The following is a 14610-nucleotide window of genomic DNA, read 5'->3' as shown; positions in this document are numbered from 1 at the left end:
TTTACCAGATCATTCTATTGCCTTTTGGTTTTCACAGTGGTTTAACTCTTAAGTTTGGTAGAAAAAAAAACAGGGTACACACAATATAGCTTTGGTAATTTGACTATGGAAGTACATTGCTTTGACCTAGGGTAATCTAGTTTACAGGATTCCCCTCCACACAAGTGATCACAGTGTGTCAGAGTGGGTAAAGTAAGTAACAACAGTGGTGAACACTGTGTGTTGTGTTATTTATTTACTTAATTTAAGGTGGCATTAATCCCAATAATATAGATGGACGTTACGTACATTTGAGTGAAAGACGATGGCACTGATGATATACAAATTGTACACTGGATTGTGGAGTGGAGTTAGTAATAGTCTAAAAGTATAATTTTGACACGACACCCTAAAGTAAATCCTTGATTTGAAATGAAATCAGCTGATTAGTTGGATGGGGGCGGGTTCAAATACGAGTGGAGGCCATCTTGAACGCTTGGTTGACAAGACTCTTTGGTAGTCAGCTAAAAAATTGAGTACACCTCACAAACAGCGCATAAGGAACCGGTTATTTCAGTTATCCAAGGTAAATGCATGCACATCTTAACTATTTCTTCTTCTGGATAGTTCTTTACCAGATATCCCAGTGTTTTGTGGGGACTTTTACGATATGAGTTAACTGTAAATGGTATTTCGCCATCGATAGCCAGTTTGTTAGCTTGCTAGCACACCTAGCACGGCAGTTGAGTCGGCTGAACTGGCTGATATTAGCTGTGTGATTGTGGAGATCCTGTTTTGTTTGTTAGCTAAAATTGAAAACGGTGTCAAGTATCATTTGCACTAGCGCTATAACATACGGACTGGTTTACAAGTATCCTGACTCAATTATGTCAACGTTGCTTACCGAGCAGCACAACATTAGCATGAAGCTAAATCTTCATGTGCTAGTTAGCCGGATGTCGGCTAGCTGAAGGGTAACATTAACGTTAGCTTGTTTTCCTTCTAGTTGGTTGGCTTTAACAGAATAGGCTTCTTGTTCGTCATGTGGTTAGATATATATCCGCCAGACTTGTAATTTGGCAAAGTTGAAATAACTGGACTGATCGTGTATTTCGGTGATTGACTTTCCGTAAATCAGCGCCGTTTCCACATTGTTAGCAAGGGTTTACTAAATAACATGACGGGCCACCGCTGTGTCGGCTAACTTTTGACGTTAGGCCAGCGCAGTACTGTCACAGTTATTGATGAACTAAATATTAACTCGATAAGTCACCGTACACTCAAGATATAGGATATTTTCTTCTGCCACGCAGCATCATTGTTTTTTTTGTGAAGTATGATGTTTCTAATAACTGTGTTTCGTATGTTTCAGGGTTGGAGAAACCTGAGAAAGGACGCAGCGGCTCAGTCAGGCTAAGAAGCTGGCTAGCTAAACAGTCTCCTAATACCTGAAAGCTAGTCAAGCCCTCCTAGTGTGTGGTTTTCCATATGACAATGGCAGATTACATCTGCTTTAAGCCCTAATTTGCTAATAAAATCTAACCTTAGAAGTCTTCTAAAAATTGAGAAGGGGAATTTGTTTTTGACACTTGAGGTCCCAGAAAGAACAATATTGTTGAGACAAAATACTTGAAATACTTTTATTTGGATAATTACAAAAGTCTCAAGAGGGAAGGACAATCTTAAGTTTTGAGTGGTCCCAGCAGAGTGGACTCACTCCATCTTTTAGTTTTATTGCTATTGTAACAGAAAAGATAAGCGGAGTAAATATGAGTACAGCCAGGACAGAGAATCCAGTTATTTTGGGCTTGTCCAACCAGAATGGGCAGCTCAGAGGCTCAGTAAAGCCTGCCGGAGCACCAGGTGGAGGTGGAGGAGGCCCTCAACAACAACAACTTAATCAGATGAAAGGCACAATCAACAATGGCAATTCCCAGCCAGCCCCCACAACTAATGCTGTCATCAAGTAAGTTATTCAGTACTAGAAATCCAAGACTTTGGATATCATGTTTTCTGCATGTTGGCACAATTATTACTGTCTGTCAGTTCTGTGTTATGCTTATTGCTTACAAGAATTTTACCCTCCCCAGGCCTGGAGATGACTGGAAGAAAAGTTTGAAATTGCCCCCTAAAGACATGAGGATGAAAACTTCGGTTGGTACAAGATAGTTCTCCTTTTACTGAGCTGAGAGTCATCCAGATTGGAAGTTGAAATTACGGATATCTGTTTTACTTGTGCTTTACATGGGTCTATTTGCAATTCATGTCACTGTTATGCAGTCATGCTAGCAAATCCTGCTAAGCTTGGCTATACATTTGTCACAAAGGAATTTATTGTACGTACTGTTACCACAAACAAAGTGTGACTGAAAGAAGTTTTACTTTTGTAAAAAAAAAAGACTGCCATGTAATGCATGTTCAACGTGAACTTGCAGTCACCATACATTTGGATCTCTGTACTCTGATCTTGGGTGCTTAACTATTTATGTGGTTTATTAAAGCATACATTTTCTTGCCACTGTTGTCCTCACAGTCTTCAAATCACTTAAAGTCATTTAAGTTTTCCTCTTCATTGGAACTGTTGCAGTGGTCCAATAACTGTTCTTAACATGGTTTGTAGTTGACCTCCTAAGAGAAACTTGCTGCATGACTGCAATTTACAGATTTAAGTAAAAAAAAGTTTATATTTGTGTAACTGAAAAAGCTGGTCAATTAAAGTAATGCACTGAGACATTTTCACTTATTTTATAAGCCAATAATCTGTTTACATCTTGTCAACCAAATTCGAATTATTATTTTTTTTTTTATTTTATGATTACAGGATGTGACTGCAACTAAAGGCAATGAGTTTGAAGATTACTGCCTAAAGAGGGAGCTGCTCATGGGAATCTTTGAGATGGGCTGGGAAAAGCCCTCTCCAATTCAGGTACATTCAGACATGCAAGTCAAGATTTGATCCCTTTCAGCCGCTGGACAAGAAGGTGCTTAAGGAAGTGCATGTTTTTATAATTAAAGATTTGGGTGTGTTTGAAAAAAACTTTGGCAGACATTACGGTACCTAGACTTTGACACTTTACCAAGCTTTACTTTGATACCCTTGCTAAATTATATTTATAAGAAGTCACACTGTGATTGTCAATCATTAAATGACTTCAATGTTATATAAATATAGTATACTGGGTTTTGGTATGAAAGAATTGTACTACCTGCTTCTAGTTCAGCGTTAATCATAATGATTTGGATTCCTTTAAAATCCTGTATGTATCGGGTTCAGTGGTTAAAAATTGGAAAGGGTTAGAATTAGGTTTGATTGTAAATTAGATTCTGATGAAACAAATAAAAAGGTGACTCAAAGTTAAACTATTTTTAGCCATGATGGTGGCATGACAGTGTCAGTCAGTTGGGTTGCCACGTTGGTCCGGACTGAAATCTCAAAAACTAAACGATTGATTGCCATTAAGGGTTTTTTTTTTTTTTAACGTTCACAGTTCCCAGACTATGTATTGTAATGAATTCGATGGTCTCCTTAGTTCTCCTCATCTGACCCATTCAGATAGACCCCCTAAGTTTGTTTAACCTGGCCTGAATGAGGTATTAGTGGGCCAATGACAAAGGACTTTAAAAATTACTGTTTTACTTTTCATCAGTCCAGTACGTGTTATTTTATGTGACCAAACCTTTGAATTAAATGTTTGAATGTAGTTTGTTCAAGTAGACGTAATGTGGTATGAGCCAAAAATGCAATGACTGTACCCAGCCCCCCAAAAACAGTACTGTGTATGAATCTATTATTACTGCTTGTGGCACAGGAGGAAAGCATTCCCATTGCACTGTCAGGAAGGGATATCTTGGCCAGAGCCAAGAATGGCACGGGAAAGAGTGGAGCCTACCTCATTCCCTTACTTGAACGCATTGACCTGAAGAGGGACTGCATACAAGGTGAGTAAGATCATTTTCTGCCATAGCAAATGCTTGGAAGTTGAAAGTGGACTCTTACCCCAATCTTAATCAAAGTCATCCTTAATTTTCAAGGCAAAATTCCTAGATTTCAACTTTTGAAATGTCAATATATTATATTCATAATACTATTCTTATCTTTGTGTATATCAAGTATCTCAAGATCAGTTGATAATTAAATGTTAGTTGCAGACCTATTTTTCTATATATTCTCTACATGTATATTCAAATGGAGTAATTAAAAAATGAATCGACCATCTACAGTGTGTAAAACTACTTTCTTTTGGAACTGTGTGTAATACCTATATAAAAACACTAATCAAGGTATCTTTGTTACAGTGCGTTTGAAGCTTCCATGCAGTTTCTATCTGTAGTTGTTGTGATTTCATTGTTTTAATGGTTTGGGAAAGCTGTGTTCATGTCTCCAAATTAAGACTAAGCTGGTTTAATAATGTTGAGTACTCTATCACAAGATTGTTTCTCTTTTTTTCAGCTGTTGTCATAGTGCCCACCAGAGAACTGGCTCTGCAAGTAAGCCAAATATGTATCCAGGTCAGCAAACACATGGGTGGAGTGAAGGTAATGGCAACCACAGGTGGCACCAACCTACGTGATGACATCATGAGACTTGACGAAACGGGTAAACTTTTTGTCTTCATTGGAAGAACTGTGTTCATATCTCTCTGGAATGACTAAAATAATCATGCTGGTACCTTAGCTGTCAGTCTAAATCATCCTTTTTGACAAATGCCAATGAATGTGTAAATAATATTTCAGTGCACGCAAATGAAAATCCCTATTTGATCTGTTCATAGAAACATGAAAACATCAAATGAAGGCATTATCATTTAAAGTGGAATTCTAATTTATATGTCTTGGCACTGCACTTTGCAGAGGAGTAATCTTAAACACAACAGATATATATTTAGGTCCAGATGATGGATGTCAGTCTGGCTCATGTGTTATGTTTGAAGTCTGGAAAGTCCATCTGATCTTGTCAGTATCTAACACAGATGATGAAGGGGCTCTGTCCGGTTTGTTTGAATATTGGCAATCTGAATGTCTCAAAAAGCAATCTGTTTAACTCACTGGCCACATCACAAAACCACAGTGTGAGGTAGTTGTTTGTTTCTTTTTGTTTAAGGCCTTCATTATTGACCGCATTATTTGTTGTCACTACGGAGTATCAGGAAAGAATTGAAATATGTCGTAATAGCTAACATATGCCATCGGCTTGGTTTGTTTTTTCTAATACCTGTGGTGGTTGTACAGCTGTATTATTGGCAAGCAGGGGTTGATAATGATTGAAATATGGCAGCCAGTCAAAACATCTGCTCTGTGGCTGAGTGAATATTGCCAAATAAATGGAGATTTTCAGTGAAGTACAGCTTTCTATACTGTGCAGTCACCAGTTGCTGAATATTACCAGTACAACAGAGACGTGATCCTTTACATTCATAGTGCTAAACTCAAATCTATACATTTTTAAATCCTCTGCCATGTGATAAAACTGCATTACTTAATGCGATTCTTGTTATGTGTTTATGTATAAATTAATTTACCGATATTTATTTTTATTTATTTATTTATTTATTTATTTTTTATAGTACATGTAATTATTGCCACTCCTGGGAGAATTTTAGACCTCATCAAGAAAGGAGTGGCCAAAGTCAATCAAGTGCAGATGATCGTTCTGGATGAAGTGAGTTAAATAGTTCATTTTTTATTCTGTATAACCCATTATACCATTATATAACCCATACTTTTTTTGTAAATAAACCAGTGAGGTTAAAATTTAAGTAGTCGCTTCAGACAGCTCTCAATGTGTTTTTCCCCGATCTCCCTTTGTTCAACAGGCTGACAAACTCCTGTCTCAGGACTTTGTGGTTATGATGGAGGAAATGCTGGGCTTCCTGCCCAAACAGAGGCAGATTCTGCTTTATTCTGCAACCTTCCCTCTTAGCGTGCAGAAGTTTATGGTGCATATTTCTCATTTTTTATTTAAGTACTTGTTTCATCATTTCTTATTGCTGATAAACAAAATCAGCCTTCATAATCTTTAGCACAACTTGAACATAACTCCTGTTATCACCTGCTTTGTAGAATGCACACTTGCAGAAACCCTATGAGATCAACCTGATGGAAGAGCTTACACTGAAGGGTGTGACTCAGTATTACGCTTATGTAACTGAAAGGCAAAAAGTTCATTGCCTTAACACCTTGTTCTCCAGGGTAAGTGTTGCCTTTATGCAATCCATGATTCTGAATCTATGTTGTCAAAACAGCTGTAAAAGACTTTTATTCAAATGCCTGTCATAAACAGAGGGTATTTTCATGAGTTCATTTCTGTACTTTTGTTTTGCATTGGACACTGGAAATGTTTATTATTAGATAATGGCTGGAAACCTCACAATTCAAACAAATCGATTTCACCAGGATTTACTGCTGTTGCTGTTCTGTTGTTTCAGCTCCAGATCAACCAGTCTATTATCTTCTGCAACTCCTCTCAGAGAGTGGAGCTCCTTGCCAAGAAGATCTCCCAGCTTGGTTATTCATGTTTCTACATTCATGCCAAGATGAGACAGGTCAGCTCAAAGTAGTGCCTCAGAAATACCAGCTCTACCAGCCTTAAGACCAAAATACACACAGGTGGCAATGGATGCATGCCAGAACAGCTGCTGCTGTTACGTTTGGTGTGCATTCAAGTGGTGCATCATGTAGACATGCATGTACCTCTGCTTGATGTGCTGCTACAGTTCACACCAATGCTTTATTTCTGGAGTGTTGCTACCACTACCATTATCCTTTCCCCAGTGAGAAACTGTCTGCAGTGCAGTGTCTGAAACTGCATGTAATATGAACAGCAGCTTTTGAACTGTACCTTATTTGTCATCAACAGTATTGGCATTTGAGCCTAGTTTTGCACCTTAGCTTGTACTTTACAATGTATAAAATTTTACATTCCATAATAATAGGCTACATGCACATAACGTGGTGCTTTTTCACAGCAAAACAAAAAAAATGTTGTACTGCAGAGTCCATCACTTATGAGGTTTTCATGTTATAACATTTTTTCCCTCCAGGAGCATCGCAACCGTGTGTTCCATGACTTCAGAAATGGCCTCTGCCGGAATCTCGTCTGCACTGGTAAGTGCCATGTGGATGTACCTGTGCTGTATTTTACGTAAGATTGTGATTATATATTTTGAGCTTGTCCAACCAGAATGGACAGCTCTTTGGTTGGAATGGGTAGCTATTGTGAGACTGGCTAGACATCATCACCACCAGGCAGGCTGGGCCCACTTTGACCATTATTTTCCACAGAGTGGTGATGCACACTGCTCAGATTTTGAAACTTCACCACTGAGCTTATAGTTTAAATGATTTTATTATCAACCCTGCTTGCCACTGACTTTTCAAAGTGTGTCCAATCAGATTACAGCTGACCTAGATTCCTGACTGAGTGACTGAGTCACCAGAGATGTAATTTTTGTCTAGTTTGAAAGGTAAGTGCTTGAAGTGCAGGAATTTCAGTTCTTGTCTAAAAGTTCTGTGATGACATATCAGCATGAGCTGAGCTAATGGCACTAACGCAGCAGTGAGTCCAGCTCATATCATGTGAGTCAGTCATTATTTATTTGAACTTGAGAGCCTTTAGAAAGACAGAGCATTGTTGCATCACTCAGCTTAGTAGGTAAATCTTTTTAACTGACAGACATTTGGCTGCTCCTGCTTGCAAAAAATATATTTTTTAAAGGTTTTGCACACAGAAAAAATGACCAAAAGACAAAGTACATATAGATAGGATGGCAATGCACTTCAAGCTGCATCGAGATCTCAACAAGATCTGGTTGCCACAAATCCTTTAACTGGAATCACCCACCTGATCATGGAACAGTGGAAACATTTTGATAGGTTTAGCTAGCCAGCCTGTGCACATGGATTAAAGCCAAATGGGGTGCCACAGTTCGACCATAGTAAGCTCATGTTGCCTGTGGGAACACATCAAACAGCTTTGTTCAGAGTGTGCTTTTGGCCTTGGTTTTGGTAATGGAAAGGTTTTGCTACAATGATAGAGCTGTGTAAGCCAAAAGAAAGTGAAACAAAAGTGAGACTGGTCCTCTACGGAAGTGGGATGACACATGCACACAAACTTTCGTGGTGCCTTGTTTGGTAGACTGAACTTGTTCCACGGATGTGTCAATGTTTTTGTTTTCGAAACAGAACTCTGTATTGTTTCCATCTTATATTCAGTTTGTAGTGACTCATATGGGTTGAAATTAACTACTGCTTGTCTTTTTTAATAATTATTCTACATTACTGTAAGGTCTGGTGTGTAGGATTTAGAGGGATATATTTGCAGAAATGAAATATAATGAGTTTGTCATCAGTGTATAATCATTTTTAAAATAAGTATTGTTGTGTTTTTGATACATAGGGAGCAGGTCCTCCTTTATGGAGATTTCCACGTTGCATCACCATGTCTCTACAGCAGCCCAGAATGACCTAACCAAACACTGGCTCCTAATAGGGCCATTTGTGTTTTCGTGCCAACCGCCATAGTTAGCAGGCCCTCCAAGACCAGCAGCGTTGGAAAAACAGTTTTGTTTTTTTTTTTTTGTTTTTTTTTAGAACATCAAACAGAGAGGAAGAGGCCTATGAGGATATTTCAGCTCTTGTAGAAAATATCCTAAATGTATGGATCAGAAAAAAGATGAGCACACATTTATTTACTAGAGAAAAATGGTGAGCACACATTAGTAGGTGCTGGGCTACTGGTCCATCTTCGATGAGCTGAACAGCATCTGGTCCATTTATTTTAGAGAGGAAGAGATTGCAGATAATTCGGCTCCCGGTAAAAGCCTCCTGAACACTTAACACATATGGAATTCTAAATAGGAGAAGTTAAATCTGGTTGCAATCTGCAGTCCTCACCACTAGATGCCACAGAATCCCCCTTAATCTTACACATAGCTCTTGATATTTTGCCCCAAATGTATATGTTGTGTTGATAGAGATTTGGTTTCTTGCCTTTTTTTCCCCTCTAGACCTCTTCACAAGAGGAATTGACATTCAAGCTGTGAATGTTGTGATCAATTTCGACTTTCCCAAGCTGGGAGAAACGTACCTACATCGCATTGGTAGATCTGGTAAGAGAGCATGTTGTGATTTTTTTTTTTTTTTTTTTTTTTTTTTTTTGTGCAGGATCTTATCTGGTACAAAGATTTATTGTAGGTGGCAAACAATAGAGGTAGGGATAAAATAATAATTAAAACCCTCACATCTTTAATATCTAGGCCGCTTCGGACACTTGGGTCTCGCCATCAACCTCATCACGTATGATGATCGCTTCAACCTGAAAGGGATTGAGGAGCAGCTTGGAACAGAGATCAAGCCCATCCCTGGCATCATTGACAAGAGCCTATATGTGGCAGAGTACCACAGTGAGAGTGGCGAAGAAGTCAAGCCATGAGCCAGTGAGTACATGGACATTGACGGCCAATATATATACATATATTCACTCTTTCAGGATAGTCCCAGGATGATTAAACTACTTTTCTGTGTTCCCATTTTCTGTCCTTTTTTTTTTTTTTTTTTTTTAAATGCCAGTGTAGAGTTGGGCGATCTTGTCCATATCCTATCGTCCTATCGCCATCTAGTGAAATCACAGATGAACGATGTCATCGCCCGCGGGGGGGTCATTACGCGTCGCTGCTGAAATGTTCACTTGTTCACTCTCTTTGGCGTTTGAGCAGCTTTATAAAACTCTTGAACATGTAATGGCTCCTTAATTAGCAAGTTGACTTTACGTAGACGGCATATCTTTTCAATTTCTCCTGACATTGTGTTGTTTGGTTTGTTCACCACTCCGTGACATGCGCGTTAAGGCCTGAACATACTCAGGCAGATTCCGCGGAGGTCCGTGCGGACTCAAAGCAGACGTCCGCAAGCCCTGTACGCGCAAAGCTCAGATTTTACGACCGCATGGACTCCACTCCGCGCACCAGTGACTGCTTGGCATGTATTTTTCACATTGCGGGGATTTTTCACGGACATTTTTACAGGAAACTACAACGCGGAAGTGCGCTCGACTATGAAAGCCCGAATGACTGCGGACATTTCTCGCGGAGTCCGCTCCGCTTAAAGTACGTCCGAGTGTGCTTGTGTTGAGCGGGGGAGGCGTTGACCCCCCCCCCCCACCCTCCGCTCTCTCACTAAGCAGCCTCCCTCTGTCTCCTCTCACTCAGCCTCGTTCAGCCTCGATCTCGTCAGCATGCACCACACACGCGCTGTCTCCCCCCCACACCTCGCGATTGCATCGTCATTTAAAAAAAGACATCGTGAAACAACCCTTCTATCGCTGATGGGCGATTGGATCGCCAATCGGCACAACCCTATGCCAGTGCAACCATTTTAACACAAAACTGCATGGATAAAAGAGATTTTATAATTAGACATATTAATGGCAGACATTACATTGTCCTTTGCCAGTGCTGTGCTATGTTGGGCACGCTGGGTTATTGGTATAACTCACTGGCACAACCAAAGGTAAATTAGTCATTATTACTGTCATCACCTAGATGGTGCGTTTCTTGCCGTGCCAAGTATAAATGTTCCCAATGAGAAAGGTCTTTTACCTTTTTTAAACATGACAAAAGATGAAGCAAAATGAGCAATACCTCCAGTCACTCTAAAACTGTCCTTCTAATGCGGTTGTCACTGTGCTGTGACAAGGTTGCAGTTTTTAACTTGAAAGATTGTTAAAATCCCATGTAACAAGGTGTCTGACCTGAAGTGTCCTTGATTCAGACACTCAATGGCTACCAGGTGCAGAGGGGATATTCTTTGTCATTTTCAAGAGTTTTCTTTTGTAAAAGTCAAAAGAAAATCTGGGATGTCATCAAGTTTTTTTGGCCCTGATCTGAGTCACTTTAATATTGGGTGTCAGCTGATACCAGGACTGATCAGCTACTTGGTTAAATTATGTATGTGATACATTGAAAAAACAAGTGTAGCCCACGGAATTTGTCGCACCTTATTTTTCAAGGTCTTTTAGATCCAAATACTGAACTCAAAACTTATTTACTGTGTAAGCTTAAGTTATTAAGATATGAATGAGAGTTAACCTTGAATGTGGCTGCTCGAGTTGTGGAAACTAAATGGGGTATAATTAGACTGATTGTGTGCTACAAGTAATCTGTGAGGGAACACACGACCCTTAGCAATTGAATGCAGTTAGAGGGTACTGATGTGTAAAAAAAAAAATAAATAAATAAAAAATAAATAAATAAATAAAAATTAAAAAAATACCAAGCTTCGTTCAAGTAACTAACTTAATGTCACTCTTCTCTCTCGACAGATCAGTCCATCCTCCATTCCCCTTTGTATCTTTTTTTCATCCCCCATCTGTCTTGGAGTTTTTTTTTGTTTTTTTTTTAATGTACAGTGTCTGTCTTCCTTTTTTGGATGCCACCATAAGGAATGTGTATTTTGATGGACGCGTTTCGGAAGAACTCATTTGCCTTTTAATAGGGCTCTGTGCTGCACCACCACACCCTGAAGACATAAGCACCAGGAGGAAAGCACGGGACCAAGTCGAAAATGTATCAATGCACATTGAAGATTCATATCCACAATGACACAAAGCCAGCACCAACAGACCGCTAAATGACACCCTCCATTCTCCACGTGTTATTTTAGAAGTTTTAACCAATTTGTATCAAGTGCCTTAACAAGCAGTTCAACTCGTTCTAAAGTAATAACCCTCCATCATCCGTCATCTTGCTCACTTCATACCACACACTCATGTTCACCTAATTGAAAATTTGTTACACTAATTTAATGTCCAACCACATAGGTGAATTCATTTTTGGTTGGCTCATCCGTTTGCAAGGAAAGGAGATAATAAGGACGGAGGCTGGTCTGAAATATCTTTTGCTGGCTTGGCTGCACTTGAGTCTGGCTGATAAATGAGGACAAACTTGGATGTTCCATGGACAGAGATGCTGGATTTTTTTCCAAGAGACAGCCAGACTGTCCAGTTGCTTGTGAAGGAGCTTGTGCTTCAAAAAGACCCAGACCCTTTCCTCTGTCTTCAGCATCAGAACACTAAAAATGAATAAGCAGCCTCTCAAAACCATGAGTCATGAGGATTCCTGTTTTGGTGGAGTTTAATTGTAGGGAACGCTTTTTGTTTTTCCTTTTTTTTTTGTCCTGTGCTTCACCTTCCAATGGATGGCCATACTTCAGTCTACGAGATGTGCAGCCGACATGTGTGGTGCATCTTACACCTTATGTATATAACTTCATTTTAAGATTGTTTTAAACAAGTTCAAAAGGCTGGCCGACAAACTGAAAAGCTTTTTCCTCCCATCTCTCTTGTTAGCACTGGAGACTGTGTCCTTAACTGCCAGTTTGTTTGTTCTGCAATATTGGCCTGTGAATTTATTTATAATTTTAGAAATTGCAGAATTTATTAGAACCCAAAACATCCCTTTGTGCATGATATGTTTTTGGAGGCAGAGTTCATCACTGATTATCTTTTAACCCCTCCAAATTTGATGGCAAATGCAATTTTTCAAAGCTGCACTTAAACAGAGATTGTTTAAATTGTTGCCCTTATTCTCCTGCTACCAGTGTTAACAAGTGTTCAGTCTAGACAGATGGCTTTGTTAAGCTTGTGCATTTGAGTAATGAATTCTTTGTTGTCACCAGCCTTAACTTGTGAAACTGACTCTTGAGGCACACTCTAAGATCTCCAGTTATAGTGTGTGTTGTTATTGGAAGAGAAAATAATCATAGTAGTACTACTTGCTGCAGTGCAGCTGAATTGGCAGAGAATTTGTGTTATGGGGAAGGTTTAGCTGTTACGTTGATCTGTGTGCTCTTTAAGCCCAGCTGCATTGCTTCACAAATCTTGAGGAGGAAGCTGTGGATTTATTTTCCCCCTTTTCAAAGAATGCTGGCCAAATGCATCAAAATGATCTATCTGACCTAACATGTAGCAGGAATTCATTCTCTGTGCATTGCAAGTTAGCTGGCTTTACTAAAAACCAGCTAACAAAAGCTGCCTCACTAAAAACAACCTGAGCAGGTTGGGCTGCACTTAACGCACAGAGAGATGGGTTCAGGCAATAACAGTGACTGCACTGCTTTTTGTACACCCATGATGCCCACATGGAAAGGAAGTGTGATGCAGAACATTGAAAAAATAATAATAAAAAATTGGCACGGAGGGGGGAATGGGCATGAAGGATAACATTACTATTAGTCGGACTGCTTGTTTAAGAAAATAACTTGGGCACCTCAGAATGCTGAGTTATGGCTTTTTTCTCTGCCCTTTATTGCTTTGATATTTTGGGTTTTGGTATCAGTTTTTTGCATTTTTATGCAACACAGCCTTATTTTGCATTAGGGTCAACTGTTTGTTCAGCTGAAACCTTTCTGCAAATGAGGTTCCCTTTTGTTATGGTGAGATGCTCTCTTAACTGTTCTAATCAATGAGAAGTATTATCCCACACTTAATTTAAGCTCCTTTTAAAAAATATACCTGTTGCAATGTTGATTAGTTTAAAATGACCATTTTATTTCTCATTGGTTAGGACTGTGATCCCTGTTCACTCAGCTCTATTGTTGTCCACTGAATCCTTGCACGTGTAATTTGGCTGTTTTGGCTTATGGTTTGGGTGGGAGGGCTGTATTTGTTAAAAATATTCAAATTAAGCATTGGTTGAATGAATGGGGATCTAATTGTTCAGGCACTTGGCAGCTGCCTGTCTCTTGTCAGTCCACTGGCAGTAATCACCACAGCAAATGCTTTCATGTCTAAAATTGACGATCCCTCAAATTTTAGTGTATTGCTACCTTTTGATGGAATGCTGCTTTACTGTCAGTGGCTGCCATTTTGAGAACCTTAAAGACTGAGACAAGAGCATCTTGCCCCAGATTGGGTGACTAAATTGGATAGTATGTGTAACTAAATTGTCTCATTCTTTAAGGCCTTTTTTTTTTTTTTAAACTTGTGGGGAGGTTTAAATTAGCGCTTTCGCTGCCCAGATGCACATGTTAATCTTCTCTTGATAGTTCCAGCACATTTAAGATAACACAGCTTTTGTGTACAATTTGGCCGTCTTATCACTTATCTATCAAGGAGGATGAGAAAAGGAGTCCATTAGCGTTTCTTTCAAAACTGATGCATCTGTAAAATGAAACAGAGAGAAGCTTTTGGGCTTTACAGAAACAGGATAAGATCTAAAGATCCAAAGTTATGGTAATGGGTATAAAAACGTTTCAAAATGATGCCCTTAGATTTGGATTTTTTTTTTTTTTTTTTTTCCCAAATGGAATGTTCAAGTGGAGTAAACCTTATTTATAAAGTCCAAATTTAAGTGAAGACTTTAAAGCCTAAGTTCATTTTTTTTTTATTATTTTGATGGAAAATTGGTTGTTATTTAATTGGCTCATTTTTTCAGTGAAGCTAATTTTACAATGGACTTAAGTTAAAAAAAAAAAAGATGTCCTGAATATTACTGGATACAATTGAAAGTTTTGTTGAGAATAAAGCTCACTGAAATTTATTGTGTCTGAAGTTTTTGTTTTCATTGGCAGCCACTGCAGAGTGCTGTTAACCCGCTCTTTTAAAGCTAGGTGTCAGTATGTTGCTGCTCTTCAGTT

At 39.0% G+C, this 14610-nt stretch overlaps 1 protein-coding gene across 1 annotated transcript; it reads left to right on the top strand.

Moving 5' to 3' along the window:
• Positions 1–444: 444 nt before the first annotated feature.
• ddx6 (DEAD (Asp-Glu-Ala-Asp) box helicase 6) lies at positions 445–14513 on the top strand. The gene is made up of 14 exons (XM_049575837.1): positions 445–565; positions 1352–1945; positions 2070–2133; positions 2801–2905; positions 3789–3918; positions 4430–4576; positions 5544–5638; positions 5793–5915; positions 6040–6168; positions 6405–6521; positions 7020–7083; positions 8985–9086; positions 9234–9413; positions 11297–14513. The coding sequence occupies exons 2-13, from the start codon at positions 1749–1751 to the stop codon at positions 9407–9409; spliced, it is 1449 nt and encodes a 482-aa protein (XP_049431794.1). The 5' UTR covers positions 445–565; positions 1352–1748; the 3' UTR covers positions 9410–9413; positions 11297–14513.
• Positions 14514–14610: the final 97 nt, after the last annotated feature.

This window comes from Epinephelus fuscoguttatus, linkage group LG5, assembly GCF_011397635.1.
Source record: "Epinephelus fuscoguttatus linkage group LG5, E.fuscoguttatus.final_Chr_v1".
In the NCBI taxonomy this organism is placed as follows: domain Eukaryota; kingdom Metazoa; phylum Chordata; class Actinopteri; order Perciformes; family Serranidae; genus Epinephelus; species Epinephelus fuscoguttatus.
This window is presented reverse-complemented; position numbering and strand designations above follow the sequence as displayed.